General features: G+C 62.9%; 3 protein-coding genes across 6 annotated transcripts; 1 reads left to right on the plus strand and 2 right to left on the minus strand.

The window, feature by feature from the left end:
* Window positions 1–98: 98 nt before the first annotated feature.
* On the plus strand, window positions 99–5643 carry PRC1 (protein regulator of cytokinesis 1). Of its 3 annotated transcripts, none has more exons than XM_083871379.1 (14): window positions 99–190; window positions 371–503; window positions 628–750; window positions 1090–1323; window positions 1412–1582; window positions 1793–1942; window positions 2148–2295; window positions 2371–2507; window positions 2753–2848; window positions 2965–3111; window positions 3441–3551; window positions 3731–3841; window positions 4426–4611; window positions 5118–5643. In XM_083871379.1, exons 1-14 carry the CDS (start codon window positions 165–167, stop codon window positions 5190–5192), a joined length of 1848 nt encoding a protein of 615 aa, XP_083727505.1. In that variant the 5' UTR covers window positions 99–164; the 3' UTR covers window positions 5193–5643. The 3 variants fall into 3 exon arrangements, with proteins under 3 accessions (XP_083727505.1, XP_083727507.1, XP_083727506.1); XM_083871381.1 differs by having other exon boundaries at window positions 4426–4534; XM_083871380.1 differs by having other exon boundaries at window positions 3441–3542.
* Window positions 5644–5659: 16 nt separating this feature from the next.
* RCCD1 (RCC1 domain containing 1) lies at window positions 5660–10923 on the minus strand (the record flags this gene model as incomplete). The annotated part of the gene is made up of 8 exons (XM_083870676.1): window positions 5660–6668; window positions 6811–6840; window positions 6986–7138; window positions 7234–7338; window positions 7502–7623; window positions 9934–10329; window positions 10767–10815; window positions 10857–10923. The coding sequence occupies 8 exons, from the start codon at window positions 10921–10923 to the stop codon at window positions 6526–6528; spliced, it is 1065 nt and encodes a 354-aa protein (XP_083726802.1). The 3' UTR covers window positions 5660–6525.
* Window positions 10924–11292: 369 nt separating this feature from the next.
* Window positions 11293–17406, minus strand: UNC45A (unc-45 myosin chaperone A). 2 transcript variants are annotated; one of them, XM_083871200.1, is made up of 20 exons: window positions 17339–17406; window positions 16864–17022; window positions 16484–16520; window positions 16172–16347; window positions 15982–16074; window positions 15595–15762; window positions 15232–15400; window positions 14823–14993; window positions 14553–14719; window positions 14062–14292; window positions 13806–13900; window positions 13566–13707; window positions 13259–13399; window positions 12975–13102; window positions 12755–12821; window positions 12454–12567; window positions 12242–12357; window positions 12034–12151; window positions 11798–11953; window positions 11293–11597 (listed from the first exon to the last, which is right to left on the minus strand). In XM_083871200.1, exons 1-20 carry the CDS (start codon window positions 17348–17350, stop codon window positions 11337–11339), a joined length of 2721 nt encoding a protein of 906 aa, XP_083727326.1. In that variant the 5' UTR covers window positions 17351–17406; the 3' UTR covers window positions 11293–11336. The 2 variants fall into 2 exon arrangements, with proteins under 2 accessions (XP_083727326.1, XP_083727325.1); XM_083871199.1 differs by having other exon boundaries at window positions 11298–11597; window positions 14062–14362; window positions 14548–14719.
* Window positions 17407–17520: the final 114 nt, after the last annotated feature.

Raw genomic sequence — 17520 nt, forward strand, 5'->3', positions numbered from 1 at the left:
GGAAGCGCCGAAGGCTCTGCGCTACCATTGGCCGGGTGGCCGCTTGGGGCGGGGCGGAGGCAGCGGGGGCGCGGCCCCGGTTGACGGTTGTGGGCGGGGCCGCGGTGGCGCGGCAGCCAATCAGCGGGGCCGGGAGGGGAGTTCGAATCGGCGGAGCGGCGGCGATGGAGCGCGGGGCGAAGAGGAAAAGGTGCGGGACGGGAACCGGGAACGGGGGAAACCGGGGGAACCGGGGGGAACCGGGAACCGGGGCTGCGGGCACGGCTGGGCGGAGGCGCCGGGAACCGGGGTGGCAGGGACGGGCGGCGGCCGGGGAGGCTCTCGGGGCCCGGGCCCGCCCTCGGCCGCTGACGGCCCGCGGTGCCCCCAGCGAGGTGGTGGCGGCCGAGGCCGTGTGCTGCCTGAACCGGGCCATGACCACGCTGCGGGACATCTGGGAGGAGATCGGCATTCCCGAGGAGCAGCGCCTGGAGCGCACCGACACCGTCCGGAAGCACATCAAGGTGAGGGGCGGGGGGCACCGGTTCTTCTGTTGAGCCGCGTACCTGCTGCGGCGGGCCCGGGACCCGCGGCCCTGCCCGCTCTCCATCCCCACACCCCGCCCTGACCACACCCTGGGCGCTGCAGGGTCTCCTGGACATGATGGTGGCGGAGGAGGAAAGGCTCAAAGAGCGTCTGCTAAAGAGCATCGTCCTGTGCCGGAAGGAGCTGGACACCCTGTGCAAGGAGCTCCAGCTGGACTCCTTTGAGGTGAGGGGTGGGATCCTGGGGTCCCCCTGGCAGCTGCCTGGCCTCTGCCTGGGTGTCTGAAGGGGCCAGAGCTTACAAGGCAAATATCTATTCAAAATTTCTTCTCTGGGTGCTTGGTAGAGCCGAGGGCTCTGTGGCTCCTCACGAGCCAGGCAGTGGTAGGTGGTTGTGTGGTGTTCTCCAGCACCTTGTTTTGCATGTTGCTGATGTTGATGCACCTTCCTGGGGAACACCTTGCTCAGACCCAGGCCTGGTGGCCCTGATCTTTGTATAAAAACCTAAATCGTGAGCCAGGTGCGAGAGAAGTGTGGAACAGAGCTAATTTCTGGCCTCTTGCAGACAGAGGAGGACTGTACCATCCTGCAGATGGAGAAAAAGCTGCGCACACACGTGGAGGTGCTACAGAAGCAGAAGCGGGACCGTAAGCAGGAGCTGAAGGCCCTGCAGGAACAGGACCAGGACCTGTGTGACATCCTGTGCACGGCTCTGTTCAGCATTGACACTGGCACTGTGCCCAGCCTGGAGGACCTGGACCGCTACCGGCGCCACGTGGCCTCCCTCAACACCCTGAAGGTGAGCCCGGAGGGTGAGGGGGTCACTGAGGGGGTCACTGAGGGGCCCACAAGGAGCCCCTGGTTCCTGACGCTGCCCTCACCCCCAGGAGCAAAGGCGGGAAGAATTTGTCACCAACAAGCGTCAGATCATCCTGCTCATGGAGGAGCTGGACCACACCCCGGACACCAGCTTTGAGCGGGACGTGGTGTGTGAGGATGAGGAGGCCTTCTGCCTGTCCAAGGACAACATCGTGGCCCTCCAGAACCTGCTGCAGCAGGTATGTCGTGCTCTGAGGCAGCGCTGGGGGCTGCTCTGTGTGCTGGCAGCACCTACCAATGCAACATAAGAGCAACCACTAGTTTTTGGCACGGCTGTGTGTTAGAACACCCTTCTCAGGGGGCTGGAGGAGATCTCCTGTGCCAGGTGTGTGGCTTTGGGGGCGCAGCAGAGCCCAAGGCTGTGCTGATCCCTGTTCCCCTCCCTGCAGCTGGAAGGGCGGCGGGCCCTGAACGAGGCCGTGTGCGCGGAGCTGCGCGCCAGGATCGTCGCGCTCTGGGAGAGGCTGCAGATCCCACAGGAGGAGAGGGAGTCCTCGGCTGTGCACCTGGCTGGCTCCAGAGTCAAAACCAGGAGAGCTGTAAGGGCCCTCTTGTGCTCGTGGTGGGAGGGCTGGGGGCAGCAGCTCTGGGGGATCTTGTGCTCCTGGCTGCTCAGTGAGGGGTGAGGGGAGCAAGGCAAATCCTGCCTTGATGGAGGGAGGGGCTGGAGGTTGGTGCTGGCAGAAGATGAAGGGCTGTTCTCCCCCTCTTCCTGCCTGACCTGTGCTCTGGTCCTGGGGGCAGTTGCAGCAGGAAGTGGACCGGCTGGAGGAGCTGAAGCTGCAGAACATGAAATCCGTGATCCAGGCAATCCGGGCAGAGCTGGCTGACTACTGGGACAAATGTTTCTACAGCCAGGAGCAGAGGGAAAGCTTCAGCCCCTTCTATGATGGTGGGTGTTGGCAGCTTTGGGGAGGGATCCCAGGAGTTCCAGCAGCCCCCTGACCTGGCTGTTGTGCCCTTCCAGAGGATTACACAGAGACCTTGCTCGAGCTGCATGACGCTGAGGTGGGAAAAGTGAAGACCTACTATGAAACACACAAAGATCTGTTTGAGGCTGTGCAGAAGTGGGAGGAGAACTGGAAGCTGTTCCTGGAGCTGGAGGTATTGTCCAGTCAGGAGCATGCTGGGTCATGGGTCAGTGTGTTACCTCTGCTCCCATGGGAGAGCGCTCTGGGAAGGAGCAGGGAGGCACTGGGAAGTCATGGTGGGCCAGTGCAGGGATGAGGGGCTGTGTTTCAAGCACTGGGGTGTTTGTGCAGGGCTGGCTCCTCTGGGACCTTCACCATGTGAGGTTGAGGGGATTGGGTGGTGTGTTTGTGTCTCTCCTGGCCACTCTTCTCTACCAGCGTAAAGCAAATGACCCCAGTCGCTTCAACAATCGTGGAGGAAACCTTCTGAAGGAGGAGAAGCAACGAGCAAAGCTGCAGAAGACGCTGTCTAGGGTAGGTCCATCCCTGGGGAAGGACCTGTGGTCCCACTGACAGAGGAAAAGGGATCCTTGGGTGTGGGGACACCTGCATTCAGGACAGCCCTTACACTGCCCTCATGTCCTGATCAGCTGCAGGAGGAACTGGAGAGAAAGGTCCAGGCCTGGGAGCAGGAGTTCAAGGGAGCTTTCCTGGTGAAGGGGCAGCAGTTCATGGAGTATGTGACAGAGCAGTGGCAGCTGTACCGTCTAGAGAAGGAGAAGGAGAAGCAGGAGCGGGTGAGTACAGAGCTGAGCAGGTTGGCTTCTGCCTGGGGGTGTCCCTGGCTCCTGCCTAAGAATGTCAGCCTAGAGGTGTCCCCCAGACACTGCCCTGGGCTCTGCCTGCTCATTCCCAGCTTGGGAGTGGCAGGCACTGGGGCATGTCTGTGTGGGCTGAGCCCCTGTCTGGCCCCAGCCGTGCCAGAGGTGACACTTGGCTCTGGAGACCTGTAAATCTCTGCTGAAGTTCCTGCTGTGTGGCTGTGCCAGGCTGCCAGCAGGGCAGTGTCACACAGCTGCACCAGCTCCCTGGTGCCCAGGTGTGTAAGTGCAGGTGTGTCTCACAGCACCTGAAGAAGAGCCAGCAGATGGAGACAGAGATGCTCTACGGCAGCACCCCACGCACACCCATCAAGCGGCGCATGCTCAGCCCCCACGCACCTGCCAAAGTAAGCAAGGTAAAATGGCCCAGGAGAGCAGCGTGGTGGGCTGGGGTCCTGCCTGGAGCTGAGCTCTCCCTGGGCTGGAGCACAGCCTTGGGCTGGCCTCGGCCCCGCAGGGAGGTGTGGGGAGGGTCGTGGTGCTGCAGCCCCACGGAAAGCTGTCCTGTGTGACCTGTGCTCTGCTTTCTCCTCAGCTCCACACCACCTCCACCATCAGTGCCACACCCAACAGCACCGTTCGCTCAGCCTTTGGGGGAGTCATCTCCCACTCGCCCACAGCTCGGTTGCCACCCTCTGGGAAAAAGGTGAGGGGCCCTGGGGGGAGTCCCTGCCCAGGGCTGAGCTGGAAGGGACAGGAGAGCTGAGGTGGTGCAGCTCTTCTTGCTGGCACTGCATGGTTGACTGCCTCCTCTGCTGAGCTCGTGGGGGGACAGAAGCCCCTGTTTGTCTGCAGGCTGCTCTGTGGGGCTACTCCCATCCTGCTGCAGTGTTTCTGGGAGCTGAGGGAGGAGGGTGCCAGAAAACCTTTCTCCAGCCCAGATTTCTAGTACACCTGTTCATAGTGCTGAGCCTGCAGCTTAGGGGGACCTTCAAAATGTGTTTGTGCTGCTGGACAGGGCCTGAGCATCCTTGTCTAGTGAGTGGCATCCCTGGCCATGGCAGGGGGCTGGAATGAGATGGATTTTAAAGTTCCTTCCCACCCCCATCATTGCAGGATTTTGTGATTCTGTGCTGTATATTTCAGGGGCCAGAATGGGAGCCCAGAGTCTGGAGAGCTCCTAGAGCCTGGCACTGCTGTGGCTCCTCAGAGTGACGGGCACTGAAGCTGCTGCAGCTCTCCCACCCCTGCTCAGTTCCTACATCCCATAACTGTCACCTCTCCCCACAGCTCGGCTGGGCCAGGACCCCCACCCGCACGGCAGCGAAGCCCCCCCGACCCAGGCTGAGGGAGCAGAACAAGGAAAACATGTCCCAGCTGGACGGAACCACCCTGAGCGGTGGGTGCACCCCCAGAGCCCCTGCCCAGCGTAACCACAGCGTTAGTTCTGTTGCCAGCACCTATTCTGAGTTTGCGGTAATTCACCTCTTCTAACCCACCCCTCTCTGCACAGCACAGGCCCTTTGCCCCCTCCTGTGTCCCCCCTGGTGTCCCCTGTGTCCTCCTGCCCCTGCCTGTGACTCCCTTTGAGCAGAGTTGGTGGCAGAGGGCCCTGAGAAGCCACTGGGGTCAGGCCACGAGCCCAGGGGACAGGCTGGGGTTGGGGACACATCTGTGCAGGGACAGATCCAAAAGCCCCTGAGGGTGGAGGGGGGGGCTGCTTTCCTCTCTTGGGGTGGGGGACCTTGGGGGGCCCTGTCCTCCCATCAGGCTGGCCTGAGCCAGAGATTTACCATTGCATGATATTACTAAAAATTTTTTACTCTTTATACATTTTAATTAATGCCTTTCTTTATGGTCATTGGCTACACGTTACATAATTCCCTATTAATTTGTATTTCATCTCCTTTTGGCAGTCCCCACTGAACTGTGAGGCAGCAGCCCTCTCCCTTATCCCTCCCTCTCACTTCTTGTTTCCACAGCGCGGACTTTCAAAGGCTTCCAGCTTTGAAAACACCTCTAATGTTCTTAACTCCACCACCAACAACGCTGCGTGATGAATCCCTGTGCTGGCATCAGGCCCTGCTCTGGCAGCGATGCAGGGCCTGCGGCATCTCCCGCTCCACGATAACCCTCCCCTTGGTGGCTGCTTTAGAAATGCGCTTTTATTTAAAAAAGATTTCTAGCTGTTGTGAATAAAGTCCTTGTATAGCCCCCAAACCTGAGTGGGTTTGAGAATCCCTGGAGGGAGGTGCTGGGGGGGCGTGGCTAGACGAGCCTCAGCCACTCAGAAACGGGACTCAGGCTGCAGCTTCATTGGCCAATGAAGTCCAGTAGCTCCAATCTGTGTCCTGACTGGAGCTCCTGATTGGCTGAAGAAGCTGTCGCGTCAGTCCGTGCGGTGATTGGCCAATAACGGACACTCCAAACTCCTAATTGGTTAAAACACTGAATTCCAATGGAATTCCTGACGGGAGTGGCCGACCAGGCTGGAGCACCGATACAAAAGCTGCGGCCACAATCCCCAAACCCCCCAGCCCTTCTCAGCTGCTGCTCTCCCCACCTGCCCCTCTGAACTCCCCCCAGGACTGTGGAGCCAACCAGAGGGTGAAAACCAGGAAACCCGTGATACAAAAAACAGTTCAGTGCGGGAAGCAAGAGCCACACAGAACAAAGTAAACCCAAGAATTCACTCCCTCCTCGTTGTCCATTTTGTGACTATTTTGGGCCCACCTTGGACAGGCTCTTGTACTGCCCCAGGTGTATCTTTTTGAAGTCTTCCAATAAATACCTACCTTACTCTTCTAGTTCTGTCCAGTCTCTCTGTTCCAGGTCACGCTCTCAAGGCATCATGAGCATCCTCCCATTCCTTCTCCTCCACTTTGGACACTGGCCACGATGCCACATGGTCTGGGATACCTCTGGGGTCAGCTGGGGGTCCCCTGGTGTGTCCCAGCCCCGCACAAGTTCCTCTGCAGCCCCCAAAGGAACAGAATCATCCTCAGCCCTGTGCCAGCACTGCTCAGCCACAACACCCCTGAATTACCCCTGTGCACACAGACCCCACAGCCCAGTGCAGTCCCTCACCCCAGGACAGCTTCACTGGAGCCAGAGATGCTGGAACATCCCACACGCACCAACACTGCAGCCCTTATGGAAAAGTGAATTTAATAAACACTATAATAATCCAGTCTGTCCCAGGCTGTCCCTGGCCCTGATGCAGCTGCAGCCCCACTCCAGGGTGTGAATCAGGTCACTGTGGGCTAAAATCAGCCCCATCCTGTGCCACGGGGGGGCTGCCTGCCCTGGCCCCGAGGACAGAGTGGTCCTGGAGCTGGTCCTGCAGGGCAGAGCCTGCCCTCATCCCCACCTGGCAGCACCTTGCAGGTCTCAGGGCTCCCGCACACGCACGTAGGTGGTCCAGGGCCCACACACCACCTCCTCCACCCGCAGCCCCTGGGCCACCAGGTGCTCCACACGCCGTGCCTGGTCAGAGCTGAGGCTGTTCCCGTGTCCCAGCTGTCCGTATTTACCTGCAGACACACAGTCATGACACAACAGGGCTCCAGCATAGATGGAATTCATGCAGTGACAAAAGAGCCAAGGGCGAGAGAAAAAGAATCAGAAGCTGCTCCTGGGAAGGTTGAACAGTCCCAAAGCAGAGATGCCACTTACCCCAGCCCCAGGTGTAGAGCTCCCCGCCTCCTGCAACAGGGACAGCACCATCAGACAGCACCCGCTGAGCTCCATCCCCTACTCAGGGGACACTGCCCACCGGGTCCTGGTGACCCTGGCATCTCCCAGTGCCCCTGGCCCCCGAGGGGCTGCCCCTGCCCCACTGGACACTCACGTGTGACCACGGCTGTGTGTCGGGACCCGCAGCTGACCGCGCTGACCTCCAGCTCCTCTGGCAGATCCAGCAGTGCTGGGAACGCCTGGATGGAGATGAAAGCAGCGTCCTCAGCAGCCAACTGCTCCTGGCAGGGCATCAGCTTGGTGTTCCCTATAGAAGAGGTAACACCAGCACTGCTCACAGCTCCAACCACCCCGGCCCTGCACTGAGCCCACCCTGCCCTCAGCCTGGCCAGCAGCACCCACCTGCAGTCGTGTCCTCCCCTGGTGCTCGCTCCTCCGCCAGCCCTTTGCAGGGCAGAGCCAGCTGCCCTGACTCATTCCAGCCCCACACGTACAGGTCTCCTGCCTCTGTGGGGTGGGGGGAAACGCATAGGGCAGAGCTTAGCCCTGAGCCCCCCTCACTGGCAGCACTGGGTGCTCCAGGGACACCAGCCCCCCATATGCCCCAGGCCAGGGCACCTCCCTGCCCCTAGCCCGGCCCAGCTCAGCCCAGCCCGGCCCGGCCCCTTACCGCTGACACTGGCCGAGTGCCACCCGCCTGCTGCCACCGCCCGCATGGGGACTCCACCCAGCGCCTCCACCAGCCGCGGCTGCACCTCGGACTCCAGCAGCCCGTGGCCCAGCTGCCCGTGCCTGCAGGGACACAGAGGGACAGACAGACACCCCGTGCAGCTCCCATGCTGCCCACAGTCCCCACCAAGCCCTTCCTGCTGCCGCCAGCCCAGCTCCGGGCTGGCAGAACCTGCGCAGCTGAGGAACAACCAGGGCTGAGCAGAAGAATCAAGCCCAGCATTAGGGAAAAGCCAAGCGCCGGTGGGAGGGTGATGCGCAGCACGACCAACCACCACAGCTCCAGCCAGGGGTCGTGGGCAGCAGTGGGACACTGCACCAGGGGCTTGAGTTGTCAGAGATGGGGCAGAGGCAGGAGGAGCTGGCAGGAGCTGCAGGGGTGAGAGGAGCAGCTCGGCTGCAGAGTGGTGCCTGTTGGGTCTGGGGAGCTGCAATGTGACAGCTCAGGATGTCAACAGCAGTGCTGATGCACGGCACTGGAAAGGCTCTCCACATTCCATAGGGGAAAGCTGCAGAGGACTGAGGCAAAGAGACACTGAGAGCTGAGGGGCAGGGAAGGGCGTGCTGCAATAGGAAAGCGGCTCTGGGCACTCCTGAGACGAGGAACAGGAAGGGCACTGGGCCAGGGCACTGTGACAGTGACTGATGATCAGTGCTGGGTTTGTCTTCCATAAGTAGCAAAGAGGAACACAGCAACCCTTCCACTCTACAGATGAGAACAACTTGTTCCTCTGGCCAAGCCTCATCATGCACCAGGAGAACTCAGGGATCCAGGGAAGGGGGACCTGGGGCTGGGCTCTCCAGCACCTCCTGGGAAAACCTGACTGGGGCAGCAAATACACAGATAACACCTTAATGAACAGCTGTCCCAGAGCAACTTTTTGATGCCTGTACCCCAGTTGTCTGTTCTGTTTATGCTGCATAATAAGTTTTGCACCTTTAAGGCTGGTTCCAAGAGCAAAGGGACGGGGGGGAGAAAGAAGTGCCCAGTTTGTTTTCAGAAACTGCACTCACTCCCCCACATCCTTCTCCTAGACTGTTCTCTGCAGCACAAACAGACAGCAGGAGAGAGCTCTCCTTTACTTTTTGGTTATTTTTATTAGCTAGCTGAGGCAGTGAAGTTCCCTAGACTATGATTTTTCTTTTTCTTAGAACTGCTCAAAACCACTCTAAACTGAAAACCCGAAAGAAAACCACAAGCTCACATCTATAACCCACCAAAGCCTAAGACTTTGCTGCATTCCAGAACCAGAAAGACTAATAAAAGACTAAGCAGGCCAACCTACACCTCACAAAAACACCTTTCTATATTTGTCATCTCTTCAGAACAGCAAAAATTTTTATCATTTAATATAATTCATTTTTTATACTTGTGAACACTTTGCTTATTAAATAAACAGGTTTCTTCCACTTTTCTCCCAAAAAAATCTTTTCCCAAAACCAATTTGGGGGAGGAGCTGCTTGAATTTATTTTTTGGAAGAACCCCATTCAGAAATTTCCTCCCTAATTTACCCTAAGCCAAAACAAACAACAAAAGCCTTTGTGAGAATAAACTGAGCGGTACCACCAGCTGTTAAATGCACCCAAGTTCAGCTGCTGGCAGAGCTGGAGGCTCTTCCCAAGGGATTCACTCCCCTCTCACAGGCTGTACCAGAGGGACCTGGCACTGAACTGTCACAGACTGATGGAATCAATGTCCAGCTCACAAACACAAGAGCTTTGCTGCCAGCTGGTGCTTGTGTGGCAAGTCACAGAGGAGCAGGGACAGAGCAGGGACCCTGATGGTCATACAGAGACCCAACTGTCCTCGGAGACTGCCCTGGGGGAGCCAAAAGTCGAGAGCAGGGGCCAGAGTCAGCAGCCAGAGATCCAGCACCCAGAGAGGATGCAGGGCTGTCTGTGGGGACAGCGAGGGTGGACTCAGTGGGAAAAGGTGCCTGGCCAAGCCAGCGCTCCCCAGGAGAAGCCATCAGTTGGGATGTCTGTGCCAGGGGGAAATGGCTCAGGTGGGGCACAGATCCCATCAGCTTGTGGGTAGCACTGGGGACCTACAGCTGGTACCCCAACACTCCTCTCAGCTGTAACCCCGGATCATTCCCAAGTCCCCACAGGGGAAAGCCAGGAGGCACATCCCGGCCCAGGCAGTGTGCACAGGCTAATGGGGGCTCAGCCCCCGAGGTGACCCCCATTCCAACATCCCCTCACCTGCACTCCCCCAGAGACTCCCCACATCCCTTCCGCACTCTCATACCCCTTCTGCATCCCCATTACTCTCTCTGCATCCCCCCAGCACAGCGTTTGTCCGGGGATGCCTGACCACCCACCGGCCGCCGTCCCTCCCCTGCAGCCCTGTACCCCCGAGCCCCGCTCACCTTCCGCCGCCCCAGGCAAAGACCTCCCCGGCGGGGCCCAGCGCCAGGGCGTGTTCCGTGCCCAGGACCAGGCTCCGGGCCCGCAGCCCGGCCGGCAGCGCGGTGAAGAAGGGCGGCCGCGGCGTGGCGAAGCCGCCGGGCAGGAGCGGCAGCGGCTGGCCCGGCTCCGGCGGCAGCTCCCGGCTCCAGGCGGGCGGGTCCCGCAGCGCTCCCCGCAGCGCCGCCGCCCTGGGCCAGGCTCGGGCCGCCCCCCGGGCCCGCAGCACCAGGTGGGTCTCGGAGGGCAGAGCCTCGGCCCAGCCCGGCAGCGCCCGCCGCCGCCCCGCGCTCCGCACCTCCAGCCCCGCGCCTGCCGCACGGAGCCTCAGACACCGGGCACGGGGGCGGCCCGCGGGCCTGGGGGACGGGACGGGACGGGAGCGTCACCGGGGAACCGGCGGGGACAACCCCGGGGCGGTGGGAGGGCTGAGGGGAGATCCCATCCCGGGAGGGCTGAGGGGGGGCCCCACCCCGGGGGAAGCGGGGTCAGGGAAAGGGCGGACGGGAGGAACCGAGCGCGGTGGGAAGGGGACCCGCCATCCCGGGAGCGGCGAGGGGGAGCGGGGACAGGCCGGGCCAGGGGAAGGGGGCACAGGCCGGGCCAGGGGAAGGGGGCACGGGCCGGGCGAGGGGAAGGGGGCACAGGCCGGGCCGGGGCCGCACAGGCCGGGCGAGGGGGAGCGGGCACAGGCCGGGCCAGGGGAAGGGGGCACAGGCCGGGCCGGGGCCGCACAGGCCGCACCGGGGGCAGCAGGGACCGGGCCCGGGGCTCCGGGCGGGCCGGGGGCGCTCACCGGTGTCCACGACCACGTAGCTCCAGGCGGGCCACAGGCGGGAGATGCCCTCGGGACCCGCCTCCAGCCGCCACGGGCCCGGGCCCGGGCCCGGCTCCCCGGCCGCCTCCTCGGGGCTGAAGCCGAAGGCGAGCCACAGCCCAGCGGCCGCCGCCATGGCCGGGGCGGCACCGGGGGAGGCGGGACCGGACGTGACGGCGGGAGAGAGGATGGATGAACAGACAGACAGACGGACAGAGGCCGGGCCGTGGTCCAAGAGCAGCTTTAGTGTCACCGGGGGGCCGCGCTCCCCCGCGCCGGTCCCGCCCCGGGCCGGCCCCCCCGGCTAAGGCAGACGGTGGCAAAGGCAGCGGCAGGCCCCATCCTCCCCTCGGCCCGGGCTCCGGGCGGGCAGCGCTGAGCCCCGTCCTCCCCCGGCCCCGGCAGCGCTGAGCCCCGTCCTCCCCCGGCCCCGGCAGCGCTGAGCCAGCTCCGTGTGCGGCCGGAGCCCGCCAGGGCCGCCCTGAGAGCAGCGTGTGAGCCCCGGCCCGGCAGCGTGTGCGGTGTGCGTGTGCGGGCCCTGTGCGGGCCTCAGGCGTGCCCGGGGTTGGGCTTGATGAGCCCGTAGGACACGGCGTGTGCCAGGCTCTCCTGGGCCGCCTGCGCCACCCGCGGCTTCTCCTTGTCCTTGGCGAGCACCGAGAGGATCTCCAGCATCTCGCTGGCGATGAGCTGCTCGGCCACCTCGCGGGCGGCTGCCATCATGTTCATCACCACCACGGCGCCGCGGTGCTGCAGCTCCGCGCTGGGGCTCAGCAGCAGGGCCTGCAGGATCTCCAGCCAGTGCACCGTCTGCAGGGGAGCGGGGCCAGCATCATCACGGAGCCCCAAGAGAAGGGTCCCAGCTGCCCCCCTGCAGCCCCATCTCCTGCACTCCTGTGCCCAAGTCAGGACAGGCTGCCCTGTCTGCTGAGGCCACCGCAGGGAGGGAATATGGGACACAGGGTGCTGTCCCAGGATCTGGGTGCCCCCAGCCCACCCTGGGCACTCACCACCTGGGGAATCCGCTGGCAGATGGGGGGATGCAGGGCAGTCAGCATGGCCAGGGTCCCCGAGGCTGCCCGCCGCAGCTTCTCATCCTCCTCCCCGCTGTACAGGACCATCAGCTTCAGCCGGTCACTGCCCTCAGCCAGGAACATCTCCTGCACCTGCAGAGGGGACGGAGGTTTGGGTGGGGGTGTGGTGGTCCAGCAGCCCAGCACAGACCCCAGCCCATCCCGGCCTTCACCTCCTTGCTCATGGCCATGTTGCACATGCACTCGGTTGCGGCCAGCCGGATCAGCTCGTGCTCCTCAAACATGTACCCCTCAATCATGGGCACAGCCCGCTCCTTCAGGATCTTCTGCCTGGGAGGGAAGCAGGCAGTGAGCACTCCCTGCCCAGGGCAGCCCGCCAGGCCCGAGGAGACAGCCAGCCCCCCTGTTCCCCATCCCCACCGCAGCCTCTCGCTGATCCCAGCCAGGTTGGTCAAGGCCATCAGCCCCTCAAAGTTCTCCAGGCCCGTGCGCTGCAGGTGCAGGAGGCTGACCAGGGGCCGTACCACCTCATAGATCTGTGGAGACAGAACACATGGGACTGAGTCAATGCCCACTGCTGCTCCCACATGAGCCCCTGCCTGGCAGACCCAGCCCCCAGCCCCAGCACTCACCCGCTCCCCAGGGAACGCCATCTCCGGGTTGGAGGTGATGGTGATCTTTGCTAGGGCCTGCGCTGCCTTGGTCTGCCCCACCTCAGTGCCCTCCAGGGACAGTGGGATCAGAGCCTGGGGGCAGAAACAGCAGCTTGTCCTGCAGGCAAGGCCTCAGTACCCAGGGCAGCCACAGCTTCCCCCAGCCTCATGTCCAAGGGAGCCAGTGCAGCCCCTGCTGAGCCAGAGCCCCAGCTCTGCCAAGCCCCAGCATCCCCTGGAGCAGTGCAGGGCAGAAGCACAGCGGGGTCCATGCTCTCACCTTGCCTCCTCCCTGAGCAACTACACCACCCCGGTCTTCTGCCTCCTCCACCAGCGCCAGGAACACTCTAAGGACCAAGTGTGACTAGTTGCAGCACTTGGATAGTCACAGTGGGCCCAGGCTGCGCCAGGCTCCTGGACATTTTCTGTACTATCCAGGAGCTGGCCTTCACCACAAGCAGGATGCTGGAACCCAGCTCCTGTCCCCAGCACGCCCGCACCTGGAGATCAGCTCCCGGCAGGAGTTGGTGAGCGCCGGGTTCTCACTCTTCACCATGCAGGCCAGGGCCGACACCACCCCGGCCGTCAGCAGCTTCCGCACCCGCCGCTTCACGAACTCCGGCTTGTCCTGTCCCACAGGCAGGGTCACACTTGGCTCAGGACCACCTGGTGAGGTGCCCGACCCCACCCCTGCGGGCCTCAAGGACACTCTGCCCACACCTGGGGCCCCAGGCGGTGTCCCACCCACCCACTCTCCTCCCAGGCACAGCCATGCCCTGCTCACCTTGGGGTGCTGCTCCGGAATGTGCTGCTTGGCATACTTGGCCAGCTCCAGCATCTGTGGGTCTGGCTCCTCATGGTCATAGCTGTTGGTGCAGTTCACCAGCGTGGAGGCAACAGCATAGAGCACACTCCTGTCCTCTGACTGTGGTGACAGTGGGCACCTGTCACACTCACAGCAGGGAGGAACGGCCAGGACTGGAGCCCCCCCAGCTTCTCCCACACATCCCACCCCAGAGCCTGAGCCCCACACCCGCTCCAGCACATTTCCATGGTGCCAGCGTGCCCACCCCACAGCTTTTGGTATGCACCTTGGCCAGCTGGAACATGGCCTGCATTGCTGCCTTGTCCTCCACAAACTCCTCCTTGACATCTGCATCGAAGGTGAGGTAGGCCAGGCCCTCTACAGCCCAGCGCCGCGTGCCTGCATCGATGGCCTCGTTGCAGAGCCACCTGGGAGAGTGTTCCCTGAGCCTGGCTGTGGACAGCCCAGCTGCAGGGAGCCCAGCTGTGGGCACCCTGCCTGTCCCCCCACACCTGACCCCGCTCACTTGCGGCACTGCTTGGCCAACTTCATGGTGGACCCCTCAGCAAACTGCTTCATGCTGAAGTCCGTGCCTCCAGCAGATCCCAGCTTGCAGAGCCCCTGCAGCCAGGAACAGAGTGTGAGAGCAGGAATGGATGTAGACAACCTGATGTGTCTCCTGGACCCCCAGGAGAGAGGGGAGCAATGCTGTGACTGGTGGTCCCGCACCCCCAGCCCACCCTCGGGCCCAGCCCCAGCACAGCCTGTCCCCCCGTCCTCACCACGAGCGCACGGATGCGGATGCTGTCCCTCTCGCTGTGCTTGTAGATCTCCTTGAGCAGGTTGACGCCGTTGGCCGTGATGAAGGAGGCGCGCTTGGCCTTGTCGGCGGCGTGGATCAGTGCCTCCACTGCTACCAGCTGATGGGCCTCAGAGACAGAGGCACAGAGGGACAGCACGCTCTCCATGATCCCCTCCAGCTCTAGCACCCTGTTCCCTGCGTCTGAGGGGCCCTGCAGCAGGCACGACACTGTCTGAATGGCCCGCAGCTTTCCCGGCAGCTCGTGCCCCTCGAACCAGCTCCTTCAGGGAAAGACCACCAGAAAGGGTCAGGATGATGCACCTGCTTCTTCCTGCCCCACCTGCTGAACTTCTCCCACAGCAGGTCCCCTCATTGGGTCTGCAGTCAGCTTTAGCACTGAGGGTGCCAGGTGGTGCCAGGCTGCAGGTGACAAAATCCCCGTCACCCCCAGCTCACCCTGGCTCACCTCACATAGTCCTCGCACAGGTGGTGGAAGTTTTCCCTCTCAGCATCACACTTCAGGTCCTCATACAGTTTGCTCAGCAGAACAGAGGTGCTCATCCGGGTGTTCTCTGTCACAGGCAGGCTGCCCGAGCTGCCGCACACTGTGCTGCCCACCTCCAGGATCTTCTTCAGGCCTGGGAAAGGTCAGACAGCCCAGTGAGGGGCACAGTGGCATGTGCAGACCTGGGGCAGAGGAGCACGATGCCCCAGCAGGACATTGCTAGCCATTCCACTAACCCTGGTCAATCACCCAGAGGCTCAGGCTGTTGTTGGTCTCCTTTGGTGACTTCCTGGGCACCACCTTGATGAGCAGATTGAGGGCGTTGTCACGGCCGTGAGCTGAGGCCCCTTCCAGCACCAGCAGCTCCAGGAGGTGCTTGATCAGCAGTTTCAGGTCCTTGGAGGAATCTTCCAAAAAAGACAGTGCCCAGCAGTCAGCACCCTAGGCATGGCCTCACCCCCACTGTGGTACAGCTGGCAGAGATGCTGCCATGACCAGGGGCTTCTGCATCCTGTTAATCCCAGATCAGAGCCCAGCTTTGCTGCAGGGAGCAGTGACAGAGCAGCAGCAAAAACCCACATGGCACCTCTGCACCTACCTGGGGCTCTCCCCGTACAACAGCAATCCAGGGCAGCCCACACTCACCCAGCACCACTGCATCCTCCTTCCCACGGAAATCTTTCTGCAGCCCCTCCTTCAGGGAATCGAACATCACGTGCAGCAGGTTGCAGGCAGCCAGGGACACCTGCTCGTGCTCCACGCCCAGCACGGCCGCCAGACGGGGCGCCCCCAGCTCTGCCAGGATGGCCGCGGTCTGCAGGTACAAGCACACCTGTCTTCCGGAGGCCTCGGGGAAGCCTCGGCGTTTCCCAGCCCCTTATCAGGATGGTTTCCTCTCACAAGGTCAGGCCTGGCATGTAACAGCTCAGAACTGCCCCGTCTGACACTCTGCAGCCTCCCCAGCATGGCTCTCCCCCGGGCCCAGCCGTGGGGCGTGGTGGGACCTACACGAGAGCGGTGGCCGGAGCACAGCCCCACCAGCGTGCGCAGGGCTGCCAGCATCAGGTCAGCCTTGGCCGTGTCCAGCAGCTGCATCAGCAGCCGCACACCGTCGCTCTGGAAGATTTTCTCTGCTCCAGCCTCTTCTCGTGCCAGCACGATCAGGTTCTGCGCAGCCTGGGGAAGGGAAGGAGAGTTCTGTCTGGGTCACTGTGCAGAAGGAACTGCTGGCAGCTGCAGGTGCCCACCCTCCGCCCCTGTTGTGGGGAGCATTCTGCAGGGAGCAAGCCCAGCTTGCCCAGGCAGCACCACTCAGCCACTGCTGGCCCAGGAGCAACAGTCCTCCCCTCCTCTCCTCCCAGCCCCAGCACTGTGCCCCGCTCCCTGAGCTCAGACCTTCTGCTTCTTGTCCGCATCCTTTTCGTCAAGATCCAGCAAGATCTGGAACATCTGCTCTACTTTCGAGTCCGTGCAGGACATGGCCTTCATCTGCAACAGAGCAGAAAGAGTGGCTCAGTCCTCTCCATCTTCTCTTGCTACCCACAGCCACAGTGGGCCAGCAGCCCCCCAGTGCCCCCCTACTGACCTTCTCGTGCATGCTGCTGCCCAGGGCACGCAGGGCCTCCTGGAAGGCCTTGTTCCTGGGCTCCAGGCTGACACAGCGCTGCAGGTCACTGACGGCCTGGTCCAGGCGGCCCAGCTGCTGCAGCGCCTGGCTGCGCCGGAACAGCGCCTTCACATCCCGCCCGTCGGCTTCGATGGCTGCGCACAAGGGGGTGTAAGGCAGAGCCCCGGCCTGCTCCGGTCTGCCCCGGCCTGTCCCGGTCTGCCCCGGCCTGTCCCAGCCCGCCCCCACCGGCAGCTCACAGGCTGGGCCCCCAGTCCCCACTGACAGTACCTTTCGTCGCATCAGCCTCTGCCTTAGTGTAATCCTCCTGTGGAGAGACGGCAGAGGGAAATGCCTGAGCACTGCTGGCACAAGCCACACACAGCCTTCACCCCTAACATGGGGACTGGGGACAGGATGGGAACAGCATCACTGGAGACAGTGAGCCAACACAGTCAACACCCTGTCTTTCCCAGAGTACAGCCCTCAGAGGGTGCCCAGGGAGCCCTACGGCCCTTCAGGCACTTCTGGTCTACTCAAGCCCCTAAAGCTCCTTGTGTTCATCCCCTGCCCCAGACACAGATCGGAGACGCTGTGACTGCCCGGGAACAGCCCCGGCCAGCCGGGCAGGTTCCTGCAGCGCCGCGGTGACGCCCCCGCCCAGCGCTCACCAGTTTCAGGTAGCAGGCGGCCCGGTTGCGGTGCAGCACGGCGCGCTCCGACGGGGCATCGCTCAGGCCCAAAGCCTCCGTGTAGGCAGCGAGGGCGGCCCCGGGATCCCCCGCCTGGAACAGCGCGTTACCCCGCGCCCGAAGCTGCTCCGCCGTCACCTGCGGATGGACACCGGCTGAGACACGGCCCCGGGCCCGCCGGGGGGCTGCCAGGGATGGACCGGGACAGGGACCCCCGGGACAGGAATCCCCCGGGACAGGGAACCCAAGGGACAGGGACCCCCCGGGACAGGGACCCCCTGGGACAGAGAACCCCGGGACAGGGACCCCCCAGGACAGGGACCCCCTGGGACAGGGATCCCCCCAGGATAGGGAACCCCGGGACAAGGATCCCCCGGGACAGGGAACCCCCGGGACAGGGAACCCCCGGGACAGGACCCCCCGGGCCCGGCCCGTCCCGCCCGGCTCCCCTCACCGGCTCCTCCATCGCGCCGTGCCCGTGACGTCACCGGGATCACCCGGGGAACCCGGACGCCTCCGCCCTTGTCACGTGACGGGGCGCGGCCGGAGCCGAGCCTGCAGCGCCCCCCCGCGGCCCGGCGGTGCCAGCGCCGGCCACCGGTAACCCCGTGTGTGTCCCCGCGTGTCGCCCCCCGC

The sequence above is a fragment of the Zosterops lateralis genome (genome assembly GCF_965231275.1).
Source record: "Zosterops lateralis genome assembly, chromosome: 13".
Taxonomy (NCBI): domain Eukaryota; kingdom Metazoa; phylum Chordata; class Aves; order Passeriformes; family Zosteropidae; genus Zosterops; species Zosterops lateralis.